Below are 12,978 nucleotides of genomic sequence, written 5' to 3'. Positions count from 1 at the left end.
TCAGGCTATTCATGTCATGGAAGATTTTTCTTTCCTCCTCAACTAAAATAGACATTTTTGCTAGGTAAAGTATTCTGGGCTGAGATCTATTGTCATGTATAACTGGAAATACCTTGGTCCAGGCTCTTCTGGCTTTCATAGTTTGCATTGATAACTCAGCTGTAATTCTGATGGGCTTTCCTTTGTATGTGATTTGTTGTTTTTCTTTTGCTGCTTTCAGTAGTCTCTCTTTTTTCTGTACATTTAGTGTTTTTACTATAATATATCATGGGGAGTTTCTTTTCTGATTCTGTGTATTTGGTGTTCTATGTACTTCCTGTATTTGTATGGGGATGTCTTTCCTTAATTTTGGGAAATTCTCTTTTACAGTCCTGTTTAAGATCTGGTCAACACCATCAACCTGAAATTCTGCTCCTTCCTCTATGCCTATGATCCATAGATTTGGTCTTTTCATGGTGTCCCACATCTTTTGCATATTCCATTCCTGTGTTTTAAAATTTTTTTCCATACTCTTTTCTCTCGTGGTCCAATTCTTAAACTTTATCCTCCAGTGTTGATATTCTGTTTTCCATTTCATTCGTTCTAGTGGTGAGACTTTCCCGTGTTTTTTCAAGTTGGCTTATTTAATTTTGTACTTCCTCCTTCATTTCTGCCTGAGTTTTCTTCAGTTTCTCTTTTGTGAATTCATTCAAAGGTTTATCCCTATCTTCTTTCAGTCTTTGATTTGTTTGTTTGTGTGCTCTTTAAATTCGTTGAATTCTTTGATTATGTTTATGATTGTTCTTTTAAATTCAGTGTCCTTGGTTATCTCTGGGGGTTCTCCTTGTAGAACTCTTCTACAGGACTGGTGGAGTTTGGTGGGGACACAGTGGTTTGGATTTCCATTTTATTATTCTTTCATTGTGATTTTGGCATGAGAATTTCTTTTGTTGTTTATGATTCTGATATGAGAATTGAGTTGACTTATACTTTTGTTTGTATATTGGTGTGCTTCGGTCCTTTCCTTATTGGTTACGTAAAGCTGGCTGGTACAGCTTTCAGGTTCTCTCAGGTTTTGTTTTGGAGGGAACTGATGGCTTCAGATCAGCTATTCAGGAGCACCCACAGAAGCCCAAGTCAGCTTCCAGTCAGATACACTCAGGTGTTCTTTTAAGGTTTGGACCCCCACTAGCAGGAACTGAGAGCAAAATTTGGGAAGTTTCCTAAGGGGGGCACAATTTTGGGACTCTCAGTTGGTCCCCTGCATTCTTAGTCCCTTTGCCAGAGGGAGGCCTGTATTTGCACTCTCTGGTGGTCAGCTGAGATCACAGCCACTACACTGATAGAGGTCAGAACCTACCCACTCAGGCTGTCTGCTAGGATCTCAGCCTTAGCCTACCAAATCCAGGTTTGCCCTCCCCATACCTGTTTCTTAATTGATTTTTTCCCTTGATGTTTAATTTTTTAGTTCTCTGTATATTTGAGATACCTCTAACCTTTTCTCAGATATATAGTTTGTGAAGATTTTTCCCTCTTGTAGGTTACCTCGTCACTGAAATGTTAGTGTCCTTTGCTGCAGAAACCTTTCTGTTCCCATTTATCAATTGCTGATCTTAATGTTTGTGCTATTGGGGCCTTGATAAAAAGTCCTTTCCTGTACCAATAAGTTCCAGCATATTCTCTGATTTCTCTCCTGTCAGTTTCAGGATATCAAATCTTGTGTTGAGGTCCTTGATTTCCTTGGAATAGGGTTTTGTGCAGGATGAGAGATATGAGTCTAGTTCCATTCTTCTATATGTAGCTATCCAAGTTGACCTGCACCATTTATTGAAGATGCTGTGTTTTCTCCACTGTGTATTGTTGGCCTCCTTGTCAAAAAATTAGGTGGTTGTAGGAGTGTGGGGTTATATGTGGGTTCTCAATTCTATTCTATTGATCAACGTGTCTGCCTTTATGCCAGTATCATGCTGTTTTTATTACTATAGCTCTGTGGTATAACTTGCAACCCGGGGTGGTGATACCTCCATTATTAATTTTTATTGTTCAGGATTGTTTTAATTATTTCTAGCTGATTTTTTTTTGTAGAAGATTTTACTTTATAAGGAAAAAAAGTGTTCAGTTCCAAACCATTGATCCTTTAGATGTCTAAGTCAAAGCTCAGAATGAGAGGACATAGCAAGCCATGCATGGCCTTTTCCAAAATGCCGCACTAGAATCTTAACCTGGAGGAATTAGAATACTTCTATTGTCCCTTACACCCACATCTCTTCCTCTAAACTTTTATTTTTATTTTTTTTAAAGGTGACATGCTTTTTAAAGCTTTGAGCTTTGAGGGGACTAACTAGACAGATGACTCAGTTTTTGCTAGGAAAAGTGGCAAAAGTTTGCTATTTTAAGCATATAAAACCTTTTTATATATAACACACACATATACATACATACATATATATATAGACACAGAGAGAAAAAGAAAGGAGAGAGAGAAAAAAAGTGGGGGGAGAGTAGCTTTGTAACCCTGGCTGGCTTAGAACTTGCTATGTAGACCAGGATGGACTCAAACACACAGAGATCTACCTGCCTCCACCTCCTGAGTGCTGGGATTAAAGGTGTCCACTACCATGCCTGGCTTTAAATTTATTATTTTTGATGGATGTTTTTAAACTTTTCACTGCTTTATAAATAGCACTATGTCACAATAAGTTATATCATTTTGGGGTGTATTCCATATTTAAGCATTCAGTAGGAAGTTCAGAGACAAATGAGCTATAGAAACGTTGCCAAAAACTTTTTCACAGTAAATCTCTTCTGGCCTTGTCAAATGATGTAGAGCTTTGGAGTTTAAATCAAAGTTTATCTGTGTGGAGCAGATTTAACATGATTTACTAAAAATTCTCTCGGCCCCCAAAGTGAGTCCTCCTGGGACTCAGATCTTAGGTGGTGAGGTGACATTGTTTAGGGAGGCTGTTCTTTTGTCAGATCCATAAAAGGGCCAGAGCTTCACTCTGTTACACACTAAGGAGAGGGATGCTGAGGTAAAAACAGCAACCCTGGAAGTACCTCTACCTCAGAGATCTTCTGAGACTATGTTCCCAACACTCATTCAAATTATTTTGATTGGAAAACTATTTTAAAGAGATTTCTCATAAGATATTGGCCCATTTTTCTAAAAATTACAATTGTCATTAAGCTCAGTGTGAGAAGGGAAATCAGGTGACAGTAAATGTGTTGTTACTGTCAGGCTAAATATGTCTTCAAGACACTTTCATTAAACATATGACTTTACTTATAACAACTTCCCACAGGACTCCTTACTTTATTTTAATAGTTAGATAGCTAAACAATTAGTCGTTATGTTCCTTAGCAATTTTTCTGTTTTTACCTCATAAACATCATCATTTACTTATCTAAGCTTCCTTTTATGGTTTGGCTAATAAAAATGTGAAAGTCAACTTGGTGGCTTACCTGTGGTAAACACATATCAACACATACATAGGTTTTTATTATTTTACAATTCTCAAATTTACAAAAAAGCTGCAGGAACATTTCAATGAGCATCTTTGCCCCAGAATCACCACATCCCCCCCTCTATTCTATTTCTCTCCCATCCCCCCACAAACACACACATATTTTGTATTTTTTACAAATAAATTGTCAATATCATCTTTCCAGCTGACTCTGTTCCACATGCATCTTCTACAAATAAGGATCTTTATTTTATAACCATAACCCTCAATTCATGCCATCATTAAGTCAGTAAGATCATCTAATATACAGCATCCCCCCCTCTATTCTATTTCTCTCCCATCCCCCCACAAACACACACATATTTTGTATTTTTTACAAATAAATTGTCAATATCATCTTTCCAGCTGACTCTGTTCCACATGCATCTTCTACAAATAAGGATCTTTATTTTATAACCATAACCCTCAATTCATGCCATCATTAAGTCAGTAAGATCATCTAATATACAGTGAATATTAAGGTTTCCTACAGTTGTTCTAAAACAGTCAATCCCTGTTCAAATATTGCATTTGGTCTATGCATCCTAAGTTTCCACTAATATGAAAAGTTTTACTGATATTTTAAAATTTTTGATGAGTTTGATGTTAGAATCTAAGCAAGATGTTTTGAGCATGTTGTACTTTCTCCATTTTTCTGATTTTTCTTCCTGATCATATTCAAGTTAAACACTTTTTTATAACAGCATATGAAGTTGGACTTCGTACTTCATGATGAGGAAGTGTTAAATGATAGACTAACTTTCAATACTGTTTTTTAGTACTATTTGATCAGCTAATGTGGTACCCATCAGATTTCCCTTGAAAAGGCACATTTTTCCTTTCCAATAAATATGATATTTGTTGAGGCCATAGAATATACTTTTGAACTTTATGCCTGGTTTAATTTTTTCCTGTACCATGGTTTATTTATCGAACCCCATTTTTCATGTTCTACCATTGTATTTTGGGTAATCTTATAAGACATGTCCTATCACTTCTGGAATGAAGTGGAAATAAACTATGCATTTTCAAATCTTTTTCATATAAAGCTCTTGGGATAATCCTATTGGAATAAGTACATTTTCAATTAAATTTCCCTATATGACATAGTCAGTCTAATGAACACCTTTCCCCGTACGCTTACTTGGTGCTGAGGTACCCATGCCAAACAACTTGTTCTCTCTAGCTCTTATCCGTGTCAGTGTGAGCTTAATGATACATCATTTGCAAGATGACTAATATGGGAACAAAGAGAAAAAGGACAGCACAAGCACTTTTGACCCAAAATAGACTAGATGAAGAAGCCTCAGGGTGTTTGAGTACACGGGTTCTCAGGGGTTTGAGGATCCGTTCTCTCTGAGTGAGGATGGCTGCCCGAGCCCCAGGCCATTTCCCTGGCCCTTGTAAACGGTACTGGTATGCAGTGCAGGGCCCCCAGAAGATCTCCTTGGCCAGCTTTGTATCCCAAAGGAAGAGAGAAAGCAGATTGGGTTTGACTCCTAACTCAGAACCAATCTCATCCATGTAGTCGATAAACTGTACTCGGCGTGCGTCTCTAGGGCTTTCCAAAAACCTGGAAGAAGGAAAACGTTGACATTCTTGTGTCAGATTTCAGCCACTGTTGTCCCCTGAGTTTCCAGTGGAGTTTGTTTTTGCTTTTTAATGGTTCAGTATCTTCTGTTTACAAATAGTCTTAATTTCATAGACATATCTTACTTCCTTGGAATACTATTGTCTTTAAACATAAGTCATGTATTTCTGAAGTGCCTAGAACTGTCATATATACATATTTATAAATTGTTGAATGATTAGATTAAACCTTGGACATACAATACACACATACATGTATCTTTTAGACATAGAGTCTGATTACATTATATAAACAATATTGAAAGGGATCAAGAATTGAATAGAATAGAGTAAGTGATAAACAATCCAGTTCATTTTATGCTTTCAAGAGACACAAAATATCTTATCATATATTAATTCTGGACACAAATTATGCCCTGGAATACTCTTAGCCATAATTATTCCACAAACTTGAAAATTAAGAACCACTTGACTAGTTTTTTTGGGGGGGTGGAGAAAAACAATTGACAGTTTATAAACTATCAAAACTTTTCAAACTGTTTAGAAGACGCTAATTAATATTTAAAAAATATCATAAAATGTGAACAAGCCATCTAGCTAAATAAAAGTTAGAAGGGAACACTAAACCAGGCTAAGGAAAGCAGCAGTAAGACATTAATTAAGATAAAAAACTAAATTCATGAAATCAAGGAAAGGAGAATTGATAAATCATAAGGTAGTTGCTTGAAAAAATAATAAAATAAACTCATTTCTTAAAGTTATGAAACTGAAATAAGAATATTTTATCGCTTCTTTCAAACTCCCCCCTAAGGGTGCTCTTGAACTGATATAACCAGAGTAGTAGATTTACAAATTGAACAAATTGTGCATATTCATAAGTTACTAATTATTTGATGATACATTTGCATAATGTTTGTCTTTTTCCTAGGTTCTGAACTTGGATGGTTTTTCACATAGTCTTTGTGACCTTAGACCTACAAGGAAGGAATGAATGCTTCCTGTGGTTTTGATGGTTCTGTTTGGAGAACTGCTCATTGCATAGACTCTGGGGCAGTGCAGTAAGTGAGGAGAAGCTGGGCAAGGTGGTCCATGTCTTTAGAGGCAGAGTCAGGTAGACTCTCTGTGAGCCTGAGGCCAGCCTGTTCTCGTTGAATGAATGATTATAAACATAGCAAGTTTCAGGCAAGCTGGGGCTACAGGGAGACCCTGTCTTAAACAAAATAAAACAAAACAACCCTAAAACAGTAAATGAGGAGACTCCATGTCCCATAGCCAGGCATTTTCATACCTGCACCCCATAGTGTCATTGAACTAAGATGATGAGACATGCAAAGAGAAAAACCAAATAGCTCTCTTTCAACAGGTTTCATTTACTTTAACCAAAATGAGGTTTCTTTCTTACTGTTTTGCCGTGATCCTTTTCCTTTTGTTGATGTCAGCCATCATGTCACTCCCTGATGGTAACTTTTTCAGTCCTGAGAAAAGATAAACATTGGAGAACTGTCAGAAGGACTGGGTGAGACACACATCAAATCTGCATGGACCACATAAAGCCATGTATATAAAGCTCTTCAGAAAGATCATTCTCTTCCATCAGTATCAGGCTGCCAGGAAGAGGTGTCTACTTTGACTCAAGAGAAATAGGTTTTTTTAGTTCTTTCTCAGCTTAAATCTGCACGTGAAATACCTCAATATTAAGCATTCCCCTTACTGAGGCTTTTCTAATTAATACATAGTATTTGCATATATTTATGAAATACACTGTGAGGCTTTGATTCATGTGTAAATGGGGCAATAATCCACTTAGGATAATTAACATATGTATCACCTTAAACTTTTCTCATTTGAAAAATTAAGTTTTAGTTAGCTTTTGAAGTATCAGGTTTCCTTATGGCAGACCAACAGAGAGGACAAAGTTGGGCTCAAGGTGCCATAGCAATGGTGTGACAGACATCAACTAGTTACCAGACAAGTAAAAGCCATAAGGGTGTCTGCCATTTTGAACAGTTTCCCCTGTGAGGGATGCATTGCTTACAGGTCAGACTACTGGTTTGTCCCTTAGCTAATGAGAGTATCCCTTGAGAGGAGGACTGTAAACATTGTTCTCCAGCTCTTCCTTTTCAGTAGAGCAGATATAGCTGAGGGCTTTCATTTTCCAATGCTAGGGATCAACCAAATGAGAACCAGAACATTGACCATGCCAGGCAAGTGCTCTACCATCAAGCTACACCTCCTACTTGAAGAGTCCTCAAAGAAGTCATTGGTGATTCTGGTATAAAATTATGCACTGCTTGTGAGTTTCATGAAATGTCTTATAAAACGATTTGAAGATGACTGTTCAGAACACAGTAAGGGTTAGACTTGTAGAAGAGCATGTCCATTGTAGCACACTGAAGTTTTATACATATTCATACCTTGTGAAGAAGCAATTATTTTTGCTATACATACAGAAGAAATATGTTTAACAAAAGGCTTATGTTAGTTTGCTCATGGTGTGATTATTTATACTAGCTCTAAGTATCAATGAACATAGAATGAGGAAAATTGTGAGAAAAGACACAGCTCCACATATGGATGATATCCATTCACATCCATATATCTAACTGGTAAGTTTATGGATTATATACTATTAAAAATAAATCTCTGCACATAAGATGGATTTCACAAATATTATGAGAAAAAGAGGCCTGTTATGATGGGAATTATATTGCATGATTCACTTAACCAGCCACATGGCATCAAAAAATGAGTTATGTAAGATAATCACGATAAGCTACTAGGACACACATTCAAGTCACACGTAGTGAAAAGCAGTGCACCTTATAATGTCCTGACTTGCTTCATTGATAATTTAGAAACTGCAGTGCACCTCTGCCAAATTCTATTCTGATCTTTTTTTTGATGCACTTTTGTTTTGCTTGGAAACATGGGTTGGGGTAAGCACTTGGGAAATCTCACTACATTTCTGAGACATGTTTATAGGTGTTTCTCCTTTATTTATTTTCCTATTCTGACTTCCTTGAGATTCCATAAAGCCTCACTTATAATTAGCCTTTTTTCTGAAGAGTCAAATGAATGAATATCATACACTCAAATGTAACCTGATTCCAATTTCATGTGATACCTATCTTTATCTCTATCTGTCTGCCTGCCTGCCTATGTATCTATGTATCTGTCTGTCTGCCCATCCATCCATCCATCCATCCATCCATCCATCCATCCATCCATCCAGGTTCTCACGTACTATAAACTAGCCATGAACTCACTGTATAGCAAGGCTGTCTTGAGCTTCCAATCCTCTTGCCTCTACCTCTTGAGTTTTGAGATCATAAGTGTGTACTACTGCATCCAGTATGTTTTAAATTTTTATTTCCAAAATACTTTCATTTATTAGATCTTTTATTTAGTGTGTGTGTGTGTGTGTGTGTGTGTGTGTGCATGTGTGTAGGTGAGTGCATGCCACAGTGGGTGTGTAGAGATCAGAGGGGAATTTGCAGGAATTGGTTCTCTCCCTGTACCCATATGGGTTCCAGGGACCTGGAATGTGGTCATTAGGCCTATGTGCTCAGGGTCTGAATATGTTCATAAACAGGAATCTCGTAGAAATTAATAAAAACAAAATAAAACCAACCAAAACCAAAATTTGAGGAAGCCCCAAAGTAAGCAGTTTCTAATGATCAAATTTCAGATCCTTAGTGGAATATGGGACATTAAATAGAAGACTGGGTTTCCTTATCACCTGCATTTGTGATTAGAACACTCTTGAGAAACCTGGCACATACCTGTGAACACACGTGTAACCCATCGGCTTTGGATCTCTGACGTGGGAATGGTGGCTCCCATTGGCTGGAGGATGCCAATGAAAGCTAGTGTTGGCTTCTCTAGCAGAGGAGGGAAGACAAATTTAAACATGGACTGCTGGCTGTCCAGGATTGCTGGCTCATCCTCCAAGAAAGGGAATGAGAAAGTGTAGCCTGTGGCAAAAATGACAACATCTATGCGCTCCTCAGTGCCGTCCTCAAAGATGGCTGATGTCTCTGTGAACTCCTTCACATTTGCTTTCATCAGTAGTTTTCCAGTAATTATGTAGTTTGGCAGGTCATCACCGAAAGTCAACTGATGACTCAGATATCTGTATATTTGAGAGTATATTGACAAGGAACAAGACAATTTTTTCATAAAGAAAATGTGGTTCTTGGTTCATCATATTATTTCACTGATTTTAATATTCTGTATTGGCCTTCCTAGACACATGATGGTATTAACTGGCTAAGAACTTGATTTCAGAATCAGAAATGAGCCTTAGCAGTGGTTCTATCTCTTACTCACTGTGAATGCTTGGACAGGTCATGAAACAGTTCATTCACAGTTTCATAATTCATAAGACTACAATAAGGATATAGCAAACAGATCAGACAGTATTTATCATGTCATACGAACACTATATTTAGGTAATGGCAATGATAGCAGGAGCAAAATTCTTCAATGTTGACTTACGTATTTGCTCCTGATATGTAAAGATTGGCATCAGTTAATCATCAGTCTTTTTCAAAGGTCCACAAACTGCAACTGCATGACTTTAACAGTGAATTGTTTTGGGAAATAATTGTGCTCAGCGACACACCAACTTTTGGTAAGTGTAATGTAAGATTATAATTTGCTTCATAAATCCATAGTCCTAGGTGTACTTTGCTATTGATATGTTTATCTTCTATAATCTTTCATCAGGCGTTGCACATCAAATACCATCAAACTAGTCATGAAGCACTCTACATTTTTCCTTGCAGATAGATCTAAAAGTTAACTTTGTTTTCAGTGGTCCATGCAATAATTTAAGCCTTTATTACCTTTTACATTTGTACCAAAGTTTCGTTTGTTTTTTTTGAGACAGGGTCTCACTCTGTAGGTCTTGCTGGCCTAAGACTCACTGCATAGCCCAGAATGGTGTTGAACTTGCACCAGTTCTTTTGCTTCAGCCTCTTGAGTACTGGGCCACTCTGCTTGGCTTACTTAGTTTTAAAAAAATTTTATGTATTTTGATTTTATGTGTATGAGTGTTTTGCCTGCATATATGTAAGTGCATCATGTACATGCAATGCCCATAGAGGTCAGAAGAGGGCATTGGATTTCTTGGAATTGGAGTTAGGAACAGATGTTAGCTGCTATGAGGGTGCTGGAAACCAAACCCAGGTCCTTTGCAAAAGCAACCAGCGCTCTTAACCCATGAGTCATCTCTCCAGCCTCTTAAATGTTTTTATTTTAAGGACTATGGTCTAGGTAGGGAGAAAGGGAGAGGACAAAGAAAATCTATTTGGTTAACACCAAGCTTTAAGGATCTGGTTGAAGAAAAGGATGGAGAAAGAAAGTGGAAAAAGAGTATCCATGGAGAAGTTTGATCAGGAATGAGGGTCCTAGATGAGAGAGAAGACTGCCCGGTGTGGGGTGGGATGTGAGAAAAAGAAAAAGTTTGCAGCTAGGGAACGGACCCTCAAATGTCACCCAGAAGCACTACAGGTGTGGGGGGCAAGTTTCAGTAAGGTGGTAGGTGTGGATGTTGTTAAGTGAATAAAAGAGCAGAGCAGCTGAGATCAGACACAGGCTGCACTGCATGAGTATAGGGTGTTAGTGATATGGATAATGAAATTGTCCTAGCCAACAATAGGCTTGAAGGCAACTGTGGACTCATAATTAAATTTAGAGGGTGAATAGAAACCAGCTAACAGGTGATGGTATGATGGGCAGGTGAGGCAGGAAGTAACATAGTGAGGTGCCATAAATCTCAAATAAGACTCAAGTTTAATTTTTAAAAAAGAATTCTGTATTTTAACAATCTCAAACATCTACCTTAATTTAAAATTTTATTTATTTTTATTTTATGTGTACTAATGTTTTGCCTGCATGTATTTAAGTGCATTCATACATGCAATGCCCAAGGAGACCAAAAGATGGCGTCAGATCCCCTAGAACTGGAGTTATAGATGGTTGTCAGCCACCATGTAGGTGTTGGGAACTGAACCTGGGCCTTCTGTAAGAGCAGCCAGGGCTCTTAACTGCTGGGCCATCTTTCCAGCCCCTGACGTTTAAATTTAAGACTTGACCAATGTGCATTTCACACACCTTAGAATGTTGGTCACTCCTTAGTTCTTATTCCACACATCTGTAATATATTCTACTGACTGGTGTAGTTTAGAAATATTATTTGCGTGCCTGAAATTCTGTCTAGAACTTACCTGTGTTTAGCCTGCAGTCCATAATTAGCATGGTTAAACCTTGCATTTAGTTTGTTCTCTGCCCATCTGTTGATCATGAATGTGGGACAGAATTTTTGGAGAACTTGATTATAACGGGTGAAAAGAGCCGTGTCTAAGGGATTCCCATTATCCCAAACTCGGTGCCATATCCATGACCCTCGTCTTGTGCTGAGGAAAACCTGCAAGAGAGAAGTGGCTGCCAGTAACAACTTTGTTTCTAATTATGCTGATCTCAGATTCTCAGAATACTTTTTTTTTAATTGTCAAGGGAATAGTATTAACTTCTCATATAGCCTCACCACCCTGTCTGCTTCTCTTTTCCTCTTACTCCACAAACAGGCACATTTACTTAACATCTTTTCATTTTGCTTATTGTTTAGCATTGGGCCTTCTTTCTTCTAATTTTGCTAGATGTCCAGAATTCTGTTAAATCCCAGAATATAAAAAATTTCCACAAATAGGTCATGTTGGAGTTATATATTAATGTCCACATTCTCTACATACTGTGTAGTTCTGTAATCCACAATGATGGAGAAATATCTGAATACAATGTTTGTAATAACAACCAAAAAGAAATGGGAAAATTCACTCTATGTAAATAGTATAAAGTACACAAAACCTACAATAACATGTTAGAATTGGTTCTGTTCTCTATTTTGAGTCATTTAACTGAGGCTTTAAAGAAGTTTACAGCTTTCTAATGAAGAAACAATCAGTAGCTTGTAAGGTTAAGATCAGAGAGATTTCTGACTTGTATATTAGAGTGCACAGAAAGCCTGGTGTGGGTATGTGGCCCTCAGAATGGCTGATGGTATGCTCATTCATTAAAGGAGGGCCAAGCAGGGTCATTGGACCTCGCTGCATTATCCAGCCACCCTTCCCAGACAGCTGAATGTAATTTGATGCTAATCACACATGGCCTTCTGAATTTGGGGAGAGCTAAAGTATACAATCTGGGGAATGCTAGGAAAAGAAGGCTTAGCACATACTGGGTAAAGGCTTTCCAGCAACCTCTCAGTTATCTTGGTAAGTAAGCTGAATAAATTCATTGGTTCCCCAGTAAAACTTTAATCAAACATTGGCTTGACACTAGAACCTTGAAAGGGAGGAAGCATTGCTTAATATCCCCAGGAAAAGAAGTCTCACAACAGATGGAAAATTTATTTGTTAATGCTATTGTGTCTCATAATTGTTTAAAAAAAGAAAATGAGATGTAAAAGATGTTAAAAGGATATGGGACTGGAGATATTTTCTAAAATAGAAAAAAATGAGAAAGCCTAAGCAAGTGATAAAGGTCTGTTCAGGTTCGTTATGATATATAAAGGATGAGACAAAAATAATATACACATAATCTTAAAATTGCTATGGTCATAGCTTAGTCAACTAGTTTAAGGAACAAAATATATAATCCAGTCAAAGTTTATCTGAGAACATTTGGTTTTTTACCCAAGCCTTATCTACATGGCATATGATAATTAAAAGTACCAGAGTGGTGGAACTAAAGTTATTGGGTGTTTAACAGCCAAACTTTGAGGCCTTATACTAATGTGGTCAGAGGAACTTAAAGGACAGTTTTTGCCCCTTGCCCTCCAAGGTCAACTAAGTTGCAGGGGACTATGGAACATCTCTCAAAATGTCCTGTAACTGTGGTGAGT

The 12,978-nt window shown here is 37.5% G+C and overlaps 1 protein-coding gene across 1 annotated transcript in view; it reads right to left on the bottom strand.

Moving 5' to 3' along the window:
- Nucleotides 1-4,691: 4,691 nt before the first annotated feature.
- Nucleotides 4,692-12,978, bottom strand: part of LOC103746141 (dimethylaniline monooxygenase [N-oxide-forming] 5-like) — a 14,280-nt gene continuing 5,993 nt past the window's right edge. The window contains exons 5-8 of the mRNA XM_008848257.1: nucleotides 11,303-11,502; nucleotides 8,855-9,204; nucleotides 6,475-6,547; nucleotides 4,692-5,055 (exon numbers count right to left, since the gene is read on the bottom strand). Coding sequence (XP_008846479.1) covers nucleotides 4,692-5,055; nucleotides 6,475-6,547; nucleotides 8,855-9,204; nucleotides 11,303-11,502 — 987 coding nt within the window. The remainder of the gene's footprint in view (nucleotides 5,056-6,474; nucleotides 6,548-8,854; nucleotides 9,205-11,302; nucleotides 11,503-12,978) is intronic.

This window comes from Nannospalax galili, unplaced genomic scaffold (genome assembly GCF_000622305.1).
Source record: "Nannospalax galili isolate Female #2095 unplaced genomic scaffold, S.galili_v1.0 scaffold383, whole genome shotgun sequence".
In the NCBI taxonomy this organism is placed as follows: Eukaryota; Metazoa; Chordata; class Mammalia; order Rodentia; family Spalacidae; genus Nannospalax; species Nannospalax galili.
The sequence above is the reverse complement of the archived record's forward strand: the minus strand, read 5'-3'. Positions and strand labels throughout refer to the sequence as shown.